A 19,643-nucleotide genomic window follows, 5' to 3' on the forward strand; every position below is an offset into this window, starting at 1 on the left:
TTCCACATGCTTACAGTATTCCTGTATCTGTTGAAGCAGTCACAGTGTTTGGACAGCTAGCTCGCTAGGGTCTGGTCTATATTTGCAGGTCAGAATGTTTAGTTCTCTGGTTAACTGTGGAGTCAGCTGTGTCAGATGGAAGGGAGGTAACCTGAGACGGGCCCTAGCTCACTTCCTCAACTAACTCCCTCCTCAGGCTCAGTCAGACGCTGCTATAGTGGAGCTGGTGGCTCTCAGTCCCAGCCACTGCCATGGCTGCCTCCCCCCACCTAACACTCCCCCTGACATCCCCCACCACCACCCATCCACCTCCCTCCCGTCTGGATACCACCCCTGTAGATGACAGTTGAGTGGTGCTCAGAGAAGGACCCTCTGCGCCCCCTTGGTGAGCAGGGAAGAGAGTGTGCCAGGGAGAGGAGCAAAGAGAACCATTTGTCTGCCTGTCTCACACAGTACAGTCATCACCCATTGGACTAGTAGCTGCACAGTGGTCCACTGGTAAGGTCTCTGCATGGTGTGGGGCTTTTTATTTTCCCCAGAGGAACCATTAGTTGGGTGGTCTAGGGGTCAGGTGTTGGTACAGCTTAGGATCATCTGGCTTATGTCACTGGATCCTTACTCAAAATATGTCCTGGTTTGTGTTCAACTGTTGACTATACATAAAACTGTAAAGCTTATCTGTCTCTTACCAAATTTAAATGGAAGGTACATGTGCATGTTTATCTACTGTATCAAACATGAAATTTTAGCCTGGTAGTCATATCAAATTTGAATGACTTTACTGTTTTTTTGTGATCAAACTGTATAAGTTGGCAAATCAAAAAGTTGTGTAGTGAAAAATGTGTTGCATTTGCTGGGATTTAACTTTGGAACTGCAAACGTGTGTCAATTATTATCGTGTGCAGCGGGGTGAGCCAGCTTGGCATTCCAGGGTGCAGTTGGGGATGATGGAAGGGGCCAGGATGGGGAGGGAGGGTGGGGGGTGTGGGGGAGGCTTGGCCAAGCCAAACATGCTTCTGCAATGCACTCTGCAAACTGAGAGGTCTGATTGGCCGGGCATCATGTGCTCCTCGCTCTAAATTGGTCCACCTGTAGACAATTCCGAGACCTGTTGGAATTGTTGACTTGTGCAATGGCTTGATGATTAAAACCAAGTCAGTCAACAAATATTCAATTATAGCCCACGAGTGTTTCACAATATCAGTAGTAGCAGTTGGTTGTATGTACAAACTCTACTAGATTCTCAGTGGCCTTGTGCAACCTAAACATGTCAGGAGTCTGGTGACTTGCAAATCTTTTGATATCTTTTGAACAAGAGAAGACCCAGAATGTCACATGACACAATTTGCTGACTTGTTTATTTATTGGAGACGTCCCCTCCAGTCATTCTACTTTGAGATGTGGGGTTTTGAAGTCGTTCACTTTGGTTGATGAACAATTGCATTACTGTAGACCTGGGTCAATAACTGACATTCTGGTATTTTGACCTCATTTTAGTTCATTGGAATATGGGCTCAACATGACCATATCAGTGTGTTAAAGCCTGGATCACTATCCTGTCTGATGATCCGTCTAAATAACTACCCTTAATAAGATTCCAGCATCCTGCCAAGTACATAGGCTCCTGCTGGACATAAGCTGCAGTATCATTACTGAGCTGTGTTGTGATGGTTGGGATGGTATGTATCCATGACTGGACAATGATATGTGTCGGTATTAGAGAGGTGTAACAGTTTAACTTTAGTCCGTCCCCTCGCCCCTACACGGGCTCGAACCAGGGACCCTCTGCACAGATAGACAACAGTCACCCACAAAGAATCGTTACCCAGCAAGGGGAACCACTACTTCAAGGTCTCAGAGTGACGTCACCGATCGAAACGCTATTAGCACGCACCACCGCTACCTAGCTAGCCATTTCACATCGGTGACAGAGGCAGCTGCAGTACAAACAGAAGGCTCCTATGGTGGCAGACTGATGGATACAGGGTCATTCCTACAATGCGGTGCCTTTTCTGTCCTCAGGAAATATCACTTTAGTGTAAAATTCCGAAAGGCTTTAAATGTAATGTCAGGTGTCCTTTACCTTAAAAACATTCAAATATGGATCTTGAAAGGGAATTTAAGCATTTTGAGCAATGTTCCTGGGTGTTATTCATCAAATTCCACGATAAATATAAGCCATAAAATAATGACATATTTCATTTTTTTGTCCTCGTTAAATTCTCTCTCATCAATAACTTTTTTTTCATGATTGTTGTATTTATTATTATTTTATTTCAGATTGTCTGTGTGTCCCTGATATCACTTTCCACCTTGTTAGTTTGTTGTTATTCTCCATTTAAGAAAACGAACCCTTCCTACAATTTCTTTGGATGGAAAACAATGGTACAAAGCTAAATAAATATAAACACTCAGTTTTATCTATTTTTCGGCTAAATTATAGAGAACATTTTTTAAAATTGAAATGTTAAAATATGTTTGATAGAGAAGTTAAAATCCTGTTCAAGTGCTGTTATGCTAGCTCAATCTTGCAGACTCACAGAGCTATGGCTAATTTAGGCTCAAAATGTCTACTAGGTGGTGCTCTGAACAGGTTCTGAACAGGTTGGAAAATGAACATAGACTCTTTTTTTTCTGTGTCTGAGCTTGACCAAAAGTTACAAGGTCCAAAATGCACCACATTGTAGAAATGACCCGACTACAGTGGGAGATTATAGTATGTTCCTCCTTCCAAAACTGTCTGTTCAGTTTGGCAGGCCTAATAACAATTTTTGGTAACACTTTACTTGACACCCAGCATCATAACACGTTATGACCCGGTCATAACCATATCATAATATGTCATAACAGCTGACACGACGTGTCAAAACCTGTCATAATATGGTCATAACACTGTCATGACACATATATTTAGAACTGTTGGGACATATATTGTGTTATTTTATGGCTGGTTATGACACCTACATAAGAGTGTCATAAGCCACAAAACCTACCACACAAAGGCAATTCATTCCATTACACCATAGCCTACTTGTCAACAGTATGTTTATGTTATATAACATTTTCTGAAATTGACTATATCAATTTATCATTGTAATTGTGCACCTACCCCAATGCTCTGTTGCTGATGACTGGAATGAATGTAGGAGCATAGGAGGAGGACAAGACACCCTATTTTTGACTGATGACTATCATAAGGGCATGGACAAGAGAGGCCTATCTGGCTTATATGGTATTGATGGTCATAATTGCTTATTGACAGTGTCATCAAGTGCATTTTCTTAGTCCAAGTAGAGTGACACATGATGGTCATAATGCTTCATGACTGTGTCATACAGTGCATTTTCTACAAGTTATATATATATATATATATATATATATATATATATATATATATATATATATATATATTTCTTTTTTTTTAAATACATGACCATAAAGAATTCATTACAATAACAACAAAGGATTTAAGAAACAAACTTTAAAAGGAAAGGAAACTTCTTGGCAGGGAAAAAGCACATTTCAAATATAGGTTTTTACACTCTTGTGTAGGTGTCATAACCAGACATAAAATAACGCAATATATGTCACAACAGGTGTAAATATACGGCTCATGACAGTGTTATGACCACATTATGACACGTTATGACAAGTTATGTCAGCTGTTCTAACATATTATGGCATGGTTATGACCGTGGCATAACGTGTTGTGACGCTGGGTGTCAAGTAAAGTGTTACCCAATTTTCTACACATGATTTGAAAGTGGCTTAATGTTAATTATACTGTATAAAGCTGAAATAAGACCTTCGCAAAGAGACGCTCATTGCTTGTGCCTGTAGTTTCAGAGGGCATGCATGGGTATTGAGACTGGCCCTGTTTATGCCTCTAAACACTCCAAAGCTGTCAGATGTCAGATGTCGTGCCTCTCTGGTAATGTGTAGAGGAAGGTGTGAATTACAGGCCTGTATTTTCATGTTCCCTCATTTGCATTTATCCCCCCCCCCCCCTCCCCATACAGGGTATGCGGGAATGAGCTACCATATATATATTCCCTCCTTTTATAAAAAGTGGGGTTGTTGTTTCCTATGATGAGGATGTGGGATGTGTTCGGAATGGATGTGTTGTTTAAGAGGACAATGCGAGCTGAGCAAGCGAGGGGATGACCAGGGTGAATATGTGAATTAAACCCACTGTCGATTAGGGACCGCACTTTGGCTCCAGTGGACATTCCAGACCAGGCCGGTGGGGGAAGATTTATCTTACGCCATGTGTTTCTAAATCCAACGCACAGAAGGCGAAAAACAAAATTAGATTGTGGCTTAGCTCGGGTTTCCTCTCGTCCAGAAGCTCTACTCTAGCTAGTAGCTAGCTAGCCAGTCCTCCAGGCTCAGGGTGGGGGCTGAAAGGTGGTAGAGGCCCAGTCACTGGATCTCCTGCAGGGTACACTGAGAATATCATGCTGGCCTGCTGGGTGAAAGCAATGCACAGTGTCTTTTGCATGTCTCAAACAAGCCCCCTTGTTATGTAGCTGAATTAAAATTATGTTGAATATAATAATTAACTACATTCATAAATCTGACTTCATTATTATGTGAATAAATGCAACAGGCCCTGTACGTCTCTGGAGGATCTAGTCAAGGTAGCAAGCCTTGCATCACCTCTTAATATGACTACTATGAACATGTGTCTATCTTGCACTGTTATGCAATTATTAAGAGATACAAACGGCTAATCCTGGCGACCAATGTTCTTGCAGTAATTTATTGAGTCAAGTACACCAGGAATGCCAAGGTGGAACCCCCAAGCATATACAGTGCATTCGGAAAGTATTCAGACCCTACGTTACAGCCTTATTTTTTTCCTCATCAATCTACACACAATACCCCACAGCCAGAAGAGGGCTGGCCACCCCTCAGAGCCTGGTTCCTCTCTAGGTTATTTCCTAGGCTCTTGCCTTTCTAGGGAGTTTTTCAAAGCCACCGTGCTTCTGCGTACATCTGAATTGCTTGCTGTTTGGGGTTTTAGGCTGGGTTTCTGTATAGCACTTTGTGACATTGGCTGATGTAAAAAAGGGCTTCATAATTATATTTCATTGTTTGATTGATAATGCCAAAGTAAAAACAGGTTTTTATAAATGTTCGCAAATGTGCCTGTTCACTTAGAAATGTCCTTGTTTTTGAAAGAATAGCATTTTTTTTTGTTGTTCATTAAAATAACATCAACTTGATCAGAAATACAGTGTAGACATAGTTCACTTTGTAAATTACTATTGTAGCTGGAAACGGCAGATTGTTTATGGAATATCTACATATGCGTACAGGCCCATTATCAGCAACCATCGCTAATGTGTTCCACTGGCACGTTGTGTTAGCTAATCCAAGTTTATCATTTTAACTTGTTATGGCTGGGGGCAATATTGAGTAGCTTGGATGAATAAGGTGCCCAGAGTAAACTGCCTGCTACTCAGGCCCAATTGCTAATATATGCATATTATTAGTAGATTTGGATAGAACACTCTGAAGTTTCTAAAACTGTTTGAATGGTGTCTGTGAGTACAACAGAACTCATATGGCAGGCAAAATACCTGAGAAGAAATCCAACCAGGAAGTGGAAAATCTGAGGTTTGTAGTTTTTCAAGTCATTGCCTATCGAATATACAGTGTATATGGGGTCATATTGCACTTCATAAGGCTTCCCCTATATGTCATCAGTCTTTAGAACCTTGTTTGATGCATCTACTGTGAAGGAAGGGGGAATGGCAGCTGAATGAGTCAGAGGTCTGCCAGAGTGGCATGAGCTGATCACGCACGTTCACGTGAGAGTTAGCTTGCGTTCCATTGCATTTCTACAGACAAAGGAAATCTCCGGTTGGAACATTATAGAAGATTTATGTTAAAAACATCCTAAAGATTGATTCTATACATCGTTTGACATGTTTCTACGAACTGTAACGGAACTTTTTGACTTTTCGTCTGCTTGCGCCTCATGAATTTGGATTACTGGGCTAAACACGCAAACAAAAAGGAGCTATTTGGAGATAAATTATGGACTTTATCGAACAAATCAAACATTTATTGTGGAACTGGGATTCCTGGGAGTGCATTCTGATGAAGATCATCAAAGGTAAGTGAATATTTATAATGCTATTTCTGACTTCTGTTGACTCCACAACATGGCGGATATCTGTATGGCTTGTTTTGTTGAATGAGCGTTGTACTTAGATTATTGCATGGTGTGCTTTTTCGGTAAAGCTTTTTTGAAATCTTACACAGCGGTTGCATTAAGGAGAAGTTTATCTAAAGTTCCATGCATAACACTCTCTGCAAAATCACCGGATGTTTTGGAACTACTGAACATAACGCACCAATGTAAACTCAGATTTTTGTATATAAATATGAACTTTATCGAACAAAACATACATGTATTGTGTAACATGACGTCCTATGAGTGTCATCTGAGGAAAATCATCAAAGGCTAGTGATTAATTTTTATCTCTATTTCTGCTTTTTGTGACTCCTCTCTTTGGCTGGAAAAATGGCTGTGTTTTTCTGTGACTAGGTGTCGACCTAACATTATCATTTGGTGTGCTTTCGTCGTAAAGCCTTTTTGAAATCGGACACTGTGGTGGGATTAACAACAAGTTTATCTTTACAATGGTGTAAAATACTTCTATGTTTGAGGAATTTTAATTGTGAGATTTCTGTTGTTTTGAATTTGGCGCCCTGCACTTTCACTGGCTGTTGTCATGTCGATCCCGTTAGCGGGATCTAAGACATAAGAAGTTTTAAAAGGCTAATTGATCATTAGAAAACCCTTTTGCAATTATGTTAGCACAGCTGAAAACTGTAGTGCTGATTAAAGAAGCAATAAAACTGGCCTTCTTTAGACTAGTTGAGTATCTGGAGCATCAGCATTTGCGGGTTCGATTACAGGCTCAAAATTGCCAGAAACAAAGTACTTTCTTCTGAAAATCGTCAGTCTATTCTTGTTCTGAGAAATTAAGGCTATTCCATGCGAGAAATTGCCAAGAAACTGATGATCTCGTACAACGCTATGTACTACTCCCTTCACAGAACAGCGCAAACTGGCTCTAACCAGAATAGAAAGAGGAGTGGGAGGCCCCGGTGCACAACTGAGCAAGAGAACAAGTAGTTTGAGAAACAAACACCTCACAAGTCCTCAACTGGCAGCTTCATTAAATAGTACCCGCAAAACACCAGTCTCAACGTCAACAGTGAAGAGGCGACTCCGAGATGCTTCTGGAAGGTTCTGGGAGGTTCTCCCATCTCCACAGAGGAACTCTGGAGCTCTCTCAGAGTGACCATCGGGTTCTTCCACTTAAGAATGATGTTGGCCACTGTGTTCTTGGGGACCTTCAATGCTGCAGAAATGTTTTGGTACCCTTCTCCAGATCTGTGTCGCCTGTCTCGGAGCTCTACGGACAATTCCTTCAACCTCATGGCTTGGTTTTTTGCTCTGACATGCACTGTCAACTGTGGGACTTTATATAGACAAGTGCATTTCCAAATCATGTCCAATCAATTTAATTTACCGCAGTTGGACTCCAATCAAGTTGTAGAAACATCTCAAGGATGATCAATGGAAACAAGATGCACCTGAGCTCAATTTGCAAAAATCCAACCTGTTTTCACTTTGACATGATGGGGTATTGTGTGTAGATTGATGAGGGACTTTGATTTAAAAATGTAATAAAATTTGGAAAATTGAAGGGGTCTGAATACTTTCCAAATGCACTGTACTATGTGTAGTGTAAATTATATTCACCAATAGACTACTAAATTATGAACATATAGTCAGTCACAGAATTACTCTGTAAATTCAACTAATATAATTTATTAGTTACAAAAGAATGAGTGTTTTACAACACTCAAACAATTACAGTGTGCATGAAATACATTATACATTACAGAATAAGAGTGACTATCAACTAAATAGGACTTAACGTGTGTGACACACACAGCTTTTTGTGAACTCCTAAAACAATCCAAACATGGCAATATAATTTACAGTAAATTTACAGTAACGGTCATTAAGCTGATTCAAGTTTCATCACTCCAGTGACCACAGGACATCCGTGGAAACGTTTCGTCCCCGAGGTTGCCACAGATATGGTGTGGCTCTCTCCTGTGAGATGCAAATATATGGCCAACCATCTAAATAATGTATTGAGTCTTCATGCTGGGCCTCAGCGCCTGCAAGTCGCTAGTTGCGAGTATCACCTTCTCAAATGTACCCACTACAGTTAGATTTCACGTAATCTGACACGTTGAGGAGATGAATCATCTGACCAGACTGGGTGGTCGGAAGCAGATCTTCCATGGTGACAAGGTGGGTTTCCCTCCTCACTCGATCGTATCAAGAGGTCCAGTATCGTTAAATGGAGCCTCTGTTTTAAGGGTCATATGTCACTTAAATCACACAAACAACCCCATCTTGTCACGCCTGCTCCTGCTCTCCCTCTCTGGCACTCGAGGGCTCCGGGCTGCCCTTCATTACGCACACCTGACACCATCATTACGCACAGAAGTGCTCAGTGTACTCACCTGGACTCCTTCCCTTTGTTGATTGCCCCACATCTATAATTGTCCGCTCCCCCGTTTGTTCCTGGTGTCAGCATTGATGTCGTTATTTTGTCCCCTGTCCAGATGCTATTCCTGTCCTGTTTCATGTCCGTTATTTATTAAATGTTCTCCCTGCACCTCTGGGATGTTGGGATTACCTCAGAAGGTTCCATGTACTTGTTTCCATTTTCCTCACAATACAGTGACATGGTGGAGCACTTTTCTTGTTAGCCTAAATGTATCTGCTTTTCATTGTCAATTTAACCCTCCTGCTGTGTTCCGGTCGAATTGGACCGATTTACAAGTTCTCTCTCTGAAAAATGTAGTTCATTTCATCTGATTGGTCATAAGGTTCAATGACTTTGTCCACACAGGGCATCTGAATAAACAAAATACATTTAGATGATTTACATAAAATTTGGGGTGTTTTATATAACTTTAGTACACCTGTGGTGTTCCCGGTCAAAAATGACCGGTCATTAGAAATGAATGGGTGAGACTATAATTAGTGTATAAAATTGAGTTCAGACACATGCCCATTCAACAGATGGACACACTTCCTCTCCCAGACCCCCACATACATGTATGTTTGAGCACACACACACACACACACACACACACAAGCACACACACAAGCACACAAACCTCACTCCCCTTCATGGCTTCCATAGCAATCCCCCTTTCCCCAATAGAATCTTTCCCCCATGGGAACCACACCTGTTGGCATTCACACAAACAATCGCAACATTGTTTCAATAATATCTAGAACTTTTCTCGCACCTCTAAAGCTTTTTTGAGGCCTTGCTCACAATTCTTGACCCTATCCCCTCCTCTCTTCTCCAGACCATCTCCGGTGACCTTCTCCCTTACCTCACCTCGCTCATCAACTCATCCCTGACCGCTGGCTACGTCCTCCCGTCTTCAAGAGAGCGAGAGTTGCACCCTTCTGAAAAACCTACACTCGATCCCTCCGATGTCAACAACTACAGACCAGTATCCCTTCTTTTTTTCTCTCCAAAACTCTTGAACGTGCCGTCCTTGGCCAGCTCTCCCGCTATCTCTCTCAGAATGACCTTCTTGATCCAAATCAGTCAGGTTTCAAGACTAGTCATTCAACTGAGACTGCTCTTCTCTGTATCACGGAGGCGCTCCGCACTGCTAAAGCTAACTCTCTCTCCTCTGCTCTCATCCTTCTAGACCTATCGGCTGCCTTCGATACTGTGAACCATCAGATCCTCCTCTCCACCCTCTCCGAGTTGGGCATCTCCGGCGCGGCCCACGCTGATTGCGTCCTACCTGACAGGTCGCTCCTACCAGGTGGCGTGGCGAGAATCCGTCTCCTCACCACGTGCTCTCACCACTGGTGTCCCCAGGGCTCTGTTCTAGGCCCTCTCCTATTCTCGCTATACACCAAGTCACTTGGCTCTGTCATAACCTCACATGGTCTCTCCTATCATTGCTATGCAGACGACACACAATTAATCTTCCTTTCCCCTTCTGATGACCAGGTGGCGAATCGCATCTCTGCATGTCTGGCAGACATATCAGTGTGGATGACGGATCACACCTCAAGCTGAACCTCGGCAAGACGGAGCTGCTCTTCCTCCCGGGAAGGACTGCCCGCTCCATGATCTCGCCATCACGGTTGACAACTCCATTGTGTCCTCCCCAGAGCGCTAAGAACCTTGGCGTGATCCTGGACAACACCCTGTCGTTCTCAAATAACATCAAGGCGGTGGCCCGTTCCTGTAGGTTCATGCTCTACAACATCCGCAGAGTACGACCCTGCCTCACACAGGAAGCGGCGCAGGTCCTAATCCAGGCACTTGTCATCTCCCGTCTGGATTACTGCAACTCGCTGTTGGCTGGGCTCCCTGCCTGTGCCATTAAACCCCTACAACTCATCCAGAACGCCGCAGCCCGTCTGGTGTTCAACCTTCCCAAGTTCTCTCACGTCACCCCGCTCCTCCGCTCTCTCCACTGGCTTCCAGTTGAAGCTCGCATCCGCTACAAGACCATGGTGCTTGCCTACGGAGCTGTGAGGGGAACGGCACCTCAGTACCTCCAGGCTCTGATCAGGCCCTACACCCAAACAAGGGCACTGCGTTCATCCACCTCTGGCCTGCTCGCCTCCCTACCACTGAGGAAGTACAGTTCCCGCTCAGCCCAGTCAAAACTGTTCGCTGCTCTGGCCCCCCAAATGGTGGAACAAACTCCCTCACGACGCCAGGACAGCGGAGTCAATCACCACCTTCCGGAGACACCTGAAACCCCACCTCTTTAAGGAATACCTAGGATAGGATAAAGTAATCCTTCTCCCCCTCCCCCCTTAAAAGACCTAGATGCACTATTGTAAAGTGGCTGTTCCACTGGATGTCATAAGGTGAAAGCACCAATTTGTAAGTCGCTCTGGATAAGAGCGTCTGCTAAATGACTTAAATGTAAATGTAATTCATTCTGTGGCAGCGCAATGACCAAACGATATACTGTATGTGAGTCTCTTGATCATATCTTTGATCATGACACTGGTGAGGAGAAGAGTGTCCTTGTTAAAGTTTGACACAAAGTAGTCTGTGATAAATAGCACAATATGTTTCATCTGAGTATTTGTTATAGTCAAAATAATCCATACATTATGCTTTTTTAATTTAAAAACTAGTTGTATGAGCTCAAGTCAATGATGCCTACAGGCCATAAATAGGAAATAGAAGTTCAAAACCTGTAATGTTCACAAGAACTTAAGTTGATCAAAATATCTAATATCTATGTTACAATACATGTATTATTATGGATTTATAATCAGCTATAATGAGGCGGTCATTTTGGACCGACGAACACAGAATTAACTAACATGAAATGAACACAACAGGAGAGTTAATCATTTTCTCGGTGGCAATCAGTAAATGTCTCATTGTCTTAGCGCTTGGCGTGGAAGACGAAAAAGAAAAAGAGAAGTGTATTTTGTTGTGTTATGCTTGTCCTCTTTCTCTTAGAAGTGTGTCTCTAAAGCAGTGATATGTGTTGTTGTTTTCATGCAAAGCATTTAGAAGTGTCATGTTGCTACTCTGATGGGTTGTTGAACCTTCCCTTAATGCTGTGTGTGTGTGTGTGTGTGTGTGTGTGTGTGTGTGTGTGTGTGTGTGTGTGTGTGTGTGTGTGTGTGTGTGTGTGTGTGTGTGTGTGTGTGTGTGTGTGTGTGTGTGTGTGTGTGTGTGTGTGTGTGTGTGTGTGTGTGTGTGTGTGTGTGTGTGTGTGGATTGTATACCATACCACACAGGAATAACCTGAAGTACCATATTTCTAGGGATTTCTGGGTTTCCTGAAATGAGCTGGTTCAGTCTACAGCACATGATTTACAAGCTGAGCTCCCGCTGTGTGCCAATGAGATCCCCTTTCTGTATAAATAGTCAGAGGCTCATGCCAGTATCCATCAGCAGGGTGATTCTGGGAGATTAAAGGAGATGAACAGTGCCTTTCTGGGGTAAGCAACATGAACTTCAGATGGATAGATTGTCATGTAACCTTTGCCCACCGTGATGATCACTCAGTCGTGAGCTTTTGAGGCAACACACACACAGAGACAGACGGACAGACGGACGGACAGACAGAAGGACACACACACATACAATTAAACGTGGCATGTCACATCACAATCGCAAGGTGCAGTATCCTTAGATGTTTCATTTGTAAGATCACATCTGGTACAGAAGCATACAGTTGGTCTGATGGAGGGTTGAATCGTGTTAGCTTTAGGACCTATGGTGTATAGAATTAAATCATTATGTGGGTGTATAACACATATAAACATCTGCAGCTCATGCTCTCCCTCCCCTCTGTATAGAAATCAGCACCTATTGGACACAGTGACAATCCCCCTTGGAAAAGCCTGAAACATGGCACAGTAAGTTGGAAGGACAAAATGACTAAAAGTTTTCAATGAAAACCAGTACATAATTGAACCTAAAATATTGAGAAATGTGTGTGTGTGTGTGTGTGTGTGTGTGTGTGTGTGTGTGTGTGTGTGTGTGTGTGTGTGTGTGTGTGTGTGTGTGTGTGTGTGTGTGTGTGTGTGTGTGTGTGTGTGTGAGAAGCATCCAGAAGAAGACCAGTAGCATGTCCCTTACCATCTCCAGCTCCTCCAGAGCAATCTCTTCCTCCTCCTCTTCCTCTTCCTCCACCTTGGTCCAGCAGCAGAGACACTCCAGCCTGGTGCAGCCCCTCTGCATCAGCCCCCAGAGGGTACCTACCTGACACACATGCACAAACACACACACAGACATACACACACACAAGCACCATATTATAGCTATGCTGATGATTTGCCCACCACACCTTCACTCACAACATACAATATATACATATTCATAACAAATATATATTTTATGTCATTAGTGAAAGTATTCACACCCCTTGACTTTTTCCACATTTTGTTGTGTTAGACCCTGAATTTAAAATGTATTAAATTGAGATTTTGTGTCACGGATCTCCACACAATAACTCATAAAGTCAAAGTGGAATTTTGTTTTTATAATTTTTTTACACATTAATTAAGGATCAGCCCCTTTTTTCAATTTTCGCCTAAAATGACATACCCAAATCTAACTGTGTGTAGCTCAGGACCTGAAGCAAGGATATGCATATTCTTGATACCATTTGAAAGGAAACACTTTGAAGTTTGTGTAATGTTAAATTAATGTAGGAAAATATAAAACATTAGATCTGGTAAAAGAAAAGATAATACAAAAAAAACATAAATGTTCTTTTGTTAACACAATTTTTGAATGACTGACTCATCTCTGTACAACTACACACATCCAATTATCTGTAAGGTCCCTCAGTCGAGAAGGGAATTTGAATATCCCTTTGAAGTTGTCAATTAAGCTTTGGATGGTGTATCAATAAACCGAGTCACTACAAAGATGCAGGTGTCCTTCCTAACTCGGTTGCAGGAGAGGAAGGAAATCCCTCAGGGATTTCACTATGAGGTATGCAAAGCATTTAGAGATTTACCCAGAAAGACTCACAGCTATAATCTCTACAAAGTTGATTCTAACTTGTATTGACTCAGGGGGTTGACTACCTATCTAATGAAGATATATTAGTGTTTTATGTTTCATTTAAAACAATCTATTGTATAATCTTAGCATTTTTCTTCAACTTTGACATTACAGAGTATTATGTGTGGTAATTGACAAAAAAATGACAATCAAATCAAGTTCAATCCCACTTTGTTACATAACAAAATATGTAAAAAGTCGAGGGATGTGAATCATTTCTGAAGGCCCTGTATATAATGTATGCCTTCAACTGCTCCTTGTCAATATGTTATGTACCCACAGACAATGCATAGCAGTGTTTATTTGTGTTTTTAAATCCACTAGTTGTTGTCATATCTCTTTCCTAGACACAGAGCCCATCATATTCCCAACAGCATTCAGGGAGTGGTGGAGTGACTCCTACTTTTGTCAAGGTAATACAGGATACATCTTTACCCCCATCTGGTGACTGAATATGGAACTGAAGCATGGATTTGTCTGGTTTGGAAATAAAGGTTGAGTCAAAGGTTGAGCTGGACTTGGCCCTACATACATTTTATGAAGGTTTGTTCCTACCTACATCAGAACTGTGAACAGAGTTATGATCATTGTCATTCAACACATGGATTGACACCTGCTCTAGTTCCTCATGATTACATAGGCATATGACATAGCTTTCCAGTCAGATGATGAGAAAAGCCATTGCCTTAATTGCTGTCAGAGGTAAAATAAAGTATATATATATATATATTTCAAAAGTGTTCTTGTCAGTTTGTTAATGATTGTGCCCTAAACATCTGGGCACATGCTGTATGTGTAGAGGGCTGTATGTGTAGAGGGCTGTATGTGTAGAGGGCTGTATGTGTAGAGGGCTGTATGTGCAGAGGGCTGTATGTGTAGAGGGCTGTATGTGTAGAGGGCTGTATGTGTAGAAGGCTGTATGTGTAGAGGGCTGTATGTGTAGAGGGCTGTATGTGTAGAGGGCTGTATGTGTAGAGGGCTGTATGTGTAGAGGGCTGTAGAGGGCTGTATGTGTAGAGGGCTGTATGTGTAGAGGGCTGTATGTGTAGAGGGCTGTATGTGTAGAAGGCTGTATGTGTAGAAGGCTGTATGTGTAGAGGGCTGTATGTGTAGAGGGCTGTATGTGTAGAGGGCTGTATGTGTAGAGGGCTGTATGTGTAGAGGGCTGTATGTGTAGAGGGCTGTATGTGTACAGGGCTGTATGTGTAGAGGGCTGTATGTGTAGAGGGCTGTAATGTGCAGAGGGCTGTATGTGCAGAGGGCTGTATGTGTAGAGGGCGAGGTGAGGAGAGAGGTTAAGAGAGGAGGGAGGAGGGGCTTGGTGGTGGTGGTATGTGAGTCTCCGCTACCACCCAGTCACTTTGATCCAGTTCTCTTTGTGTCCAGTGTCTCCACGACGTCAGCACGGTCAAGGGGCAGTTGGTGGTTCTAGAGTGCCGTATTCGTGGAACGCCACCACTGCAGGTTCTGTGGTATCGCGAGGAAGAGCAGATAGTGGACTCTGCTGACTTCCGCATCCTCCGAAAGAGTGAGTGGCAGAGTGCATGGTGGCTCCATCGGTGTTGGGAAATACACACAGACCAAAAATTGCTTTTGACCCAATGGGTACACACTGGTTGAATCAACGTTGTTTCCACGTCATTTCAGTGAAATTACATTGAACCAACATGGAATAGACATTGAATTGATGTCTGTGCCCATTGAGGAGGCACTAAATAGAGATGATCTCTAAACATTCTCCTTCTTTTTCAGAGGCTACTTCTGCATCAGTGCCAGGTGAGTGGGAAAGCATACCAAAGGCCCACTGTTGGCTATTGTAGAAGGGCACATTTACCAGTGTCTTCCATTATTATAACATTAACATGATACATTGGTGCTGGCATTGGTGTGCCGTTCTCATGTGTCCCCTCCTCTCCTTCCTCCATAGAGGAGCTGTGTACCCTTGTCATCACCGAGGCCTTCCCAGAGGATTCTGGGGTGTTCAAATGTATAGCTGGGAATCAGTTCGGAACAGTATCATGCATCGCCACACTGGAAGTGTACATTGGTGAGCAGAGACTAGTTTCAGAACTGGTCAGACACAAAAGACTACTTTTGTGCTTTTACTCAGCTTTCTTCATCGCTCTAATCTACATTACAATCCTGAAAAACATTCTGACAATGTGATGTCTCCGTGTCCAGACCTGGAAGAGCAGATGGAGAATGAGCAACCCATGGATGAGCAGCCCTTAGAGTCTACCAGGCTGGAACATGAGGAAGTCCCCTCTTTACTACAAGACGTAGCAGCGATTCCCCCTCCAGAGTGGCCCGAGAGCCCAGTCTGTGAGATTGACCGCCCCTTGGAAGAACAGTGAGTTAAACTATTTTAGGCAAAAACTCTCAAATGGAAAGATGAGGGGCCAGTATGCTGCTGTGGGACAGTATTTATGTATCAAAATACCTATGCATATGTTAAAGTAAACTTTGGAGAAATTATCACGTAGGTGATCTATGAAATCGCAGGCATGCGAAGGTCAGAAAAATATTTCCCTACTGTCAATTCGATTCAACTGCCACAAGTGGGGGCTATTCCTTGTTTTGAAGTTGCAGGTAGGCTGCTATAGTTTGAAAGGTTTTTTGATCTAATTCTGTGTCCGTTCATGAATTACGGTAAGAGAGTATTGAATTGAGATAGGTATTACAGCGCTGCTGATTGTTTGGTTTGTAGATGTGTTTAATTATCATCTGCTTGTAATAACAGGGAGGGGCTTATTTAGCCTGTTTGTTTTTAATTTTGATTGGAAACAAATGCAAGGAACACATTTTATACCATGTTATTAAATAGCACTCTTATAAGTGAATGTGTGTAGGCTAGAGAGGCACACCGAATTAGGCGACAGTGACATGTAAAATTTAAATATTGGCAGGTCAGGTTATGGTGTCGTAAAATAGGGGTAGCAGCACAGCCGCGCTCTGAAATCAGCCGCGTGCACGTTATTCTGCATACTTGACGTGGGTGTACACAATCTATACAGACCTTTTGCTCTCCGACTCATATCAGAAACATTCAACTCTCTGTAGTTCAGCCTATATTGAAGTTGAAATATTGAGATCTTTAATCTAGTACCTTTTATCCAGGTAAGCTTAATGCATTATTGTTGGATTTAAAAAATATATATATCACTCAATTGGTGATACATTTGTCACAGGTGCAACTGATTATAAAAGTTTGTCTAATTGATTTGATTTACTATTTAAATGTGTGTATGTGTAGAACCTTGTAATATGCACTGTTCATTTTCTAAATGGGTAAATGCAAATTACCTTTTTAATTGGATGTTACAGTATTCACATTTCTGCATGACTTATCAGTGAGTTGGTTAAATTGTGTCTTTTGAAGGGCTGTGCTGTGTAGTGTCAAAGTGAGAACTCTGTAGAAGGCTAAAGTGTAATAGAGCTCTGTAGAGACCCCAATCATTGTCTATAATTTAAGTGTGCATACCAAAGCTAGCCCAATATATACTCTTCATTAAGGAGCCTAATGTTACCGTTACTCCTTAAAAATACCTCATACACTACTCCACTCTTCTAGGAAGGCTTTCCACTAGACGTAGGAACATTGCTGCAGGGACTTGCTTCCATTTAGCCACAAGCATTAGTGAGGTTGGGCAATATAGGCCTGACTCACGGTCGGCGTTCCAATTCATCCCAAAGGTATTCGATGGGGTTTAAATTGTCAGGGATCTGTGCAGACTAGTGAAGTTCTTCCACACCGATCTCGACAAACCATTTCTGTATGGACCTCGCTTTGTGCATGGGGGCATTGTCATGCTGAAACAGGAAAGGTCCTTCCCCAAACTGTTGCCACAAAGTTTGAAGCACAGAAACAGCATATGGGGCGGCAGCGTAGCCTAGTGGTTAGAGCGTTGGACTAGTAACCGGAAGGTTGCGAGTTCAAACCCCCGAGCTGACAAGTCGTTCTGCCCCTCCCTGAACAGGCAGTTAACCCACTGTTCCCAGGCCGTCGTTGAAAATAAGAATATGTTCTTAACTGACTTGCCTGGTTAAATAAAGGTAAAATAAATCAATAAAAATACATTGACATTCTAGATGAGTCTTAAGATTTGCCTGCACTGGAATTTAGTGGGCTACGGTCCTGTTCTGTGTGCTTGTGTGGCTTACCACTTTGCAGCTGAGCCACTGTTGCACCTTGATGTTTTCACCTCACAATAACAGCACTTCGAGTTGACCCGGGCAGATTTATCAGGGCAAAACTTATATGAACTGACTTGTTGGAAAGGTGGTGTCCTATGACTGTGCCACGTTGAAAGTCACTTAACTATTCAGTAAGGCCATTAAACTGCCAATGTTTGTCTATGGCGATTGCACGGCTGTGTGCTCGGTTTTATACACCTGTCAGTACGGGTGTGGCTGAAATAGCAAAATCCACTAGTTTGTTTCCGCATACACAATACAGACACACACAAAAGTATGTTATTTTCAGAGGACTTTCAACGTTTTGGCAGCCAAATACTCTATCTGAACATACAGTTGAAGTCGGAAGTTTACATACACTTAGGTTGGAGTCATTAACACTTGTTTTTCAACCACTCCACAAATGTCTTGTTAACAAACTATAGTTTTGGCAAGTCGGTTAAGATATCTCCTTTGTGCATGACACAAATTTTTACAACAATTGTTTACAGACAGATTTGTTCAAGTATTCACTGTATCACAATTCCAGTGGGTCAGAAGTTTACATACAATAAGTTGACTGTGCCTTGCAACCGCTTGGAAAATTCCAGAAAATGATGCCATAGCTTTAGAAGTTTCTGATAGGCTAATTGACATCATTTGAGTCAATTGGAGGTGTACCTGTGGATGGATTTCAAGGCCTACCTTCAAACTTAGTGCCTCTTTGCATGACATCATTGGAAAATCAAAAGAAATCAGCCAAGATCTTAGAAAAACAATTGTAGACCTCCACAAGTCTGGTTCATCCTTGGGAGAAATTTCCAAATGCCTGAAGGTACCACGTTCATCTGTACAAACAGTACGCAAGTATAAACACCATGGGGCCACGCATCCGTCATACCGCTCAGGAAGGAGACGCGTTCTGTCTCCTAGAGATGAACGTATTTCGGTGCGAAAAGTGCAAATCAATCCCAGAACAACAACAGACCTTGTGAAGATGCTGGAAGAGACTTTTTGGATAAACTTTTTGTACTTTTTGGAGAAATGTCTGATGAAACAAAAATAGAACTGTTTGGCCATTAATGACCATCGTTATGTTTGGAGGAAAAAGAGGAAGGCTTGCAAGCCGAACACCACCATCCCAACCTTGAAGCACGGGGGTCGCAGCATCATGTTGTGGTGGTGCTTTGCTGCAGGAGGGACTGGTGCTCTTCACAAAAAAGATGGCATCATGAGGATGGAAAATTATGTGGATATATTGAAGCAAAATCTCAAGACATCAGTTGAAGCTTAGTTAAAGCTTGGTCGCAAATGGGTCCAAGCATACTTCCAAAGTTGTGGCAAAATATCTTAAAAACAACAAGGTATTGGAGTGGCCATCACAAAGCCCTGACCTCAATCCTATAGAAAATTTGTGGGAAAATTTGTGGGCAGACCTGAAAGTGTGTGTGTGTGTGTGTGCGCAAGGAGGCCTTCAAACCTGACTCAGTTACACCAGCTCTGTCAGGAGGAATGGGCCAAAATTCACCCAACTTATTGTGGGAAGCTTGTGGAAGGCTACCCGACACGTTCGACACATGTTAAACAATTTGAAGGCAATGCTACCAAATACTAATTGAGTGTATGTGAACTTCTGACCCACTGGGAATGTGATGAAAGAAATCAAATCTGAAATAAATCATTCTCTCTGCTATTATTCTGACATTTCACATTCTTACAATAAAGTGGTGATCCTAACTGACCAAAAGCGGGGAATTCTTACTAGGATTAAATGTCAGGAATTGTGAAAAAAAAATTGGGGCCAAGGTGTATGTAAACTTCCGACTTCAA

At 42.4% G+C, this 19,643-nt stretch overlaps 1 protein-coding gene across 1 annotated transcript in view; it reads left to right on the forward strand.

Moving 5' to 3' along the window:
- The first annotated feature begins 271 nt into the window (after nt 1-271).
- LOC115130483 (palladin-like) overlaps nt 272-19,643 on the forward strand; it is a 30,480-nt gene continuing 11,108 nt past the window's right edge. The window contains 8 exon segments of the mRNA XM_029661671.2: nt 272-498; nt 12,425-12,484; nt 12,675-12,822; nt 13,988-14,053; nt 15,027-15,168; nt 15,393-15,416; nt 15,568-15,687; nt 15,822-15,990. Coding sequence (XP_029517531.2) covers nt 12,477-12,484; nt 12,675-12,822; nt 13,988-14,053; nt 15,027-15,168; nt 15,393-15,416; nt 15,568-15,687; nt 15,822-15,990 — 677 coding nt within the window. The 5' untranslated portion in view covers nt 272-498; nt 12,425-12,476.

Source organism: Oncorhynchus nerka, linkage group LG6 (assembly GCF_034236695.1).
Source record: "Oncorhynchus nerka isolate Pitt River linkage group LG6, Oner_Uvic_2.0, whole genome shotgun sequence".
NCBI classification, from domain to species: domain Eukaryota; kingdom Metazoa; phylum Chordata; class Actinopteri; order Salmoniformes; family Salmonidae; genus Oncorhynchus; species Oncorhynchus nerka.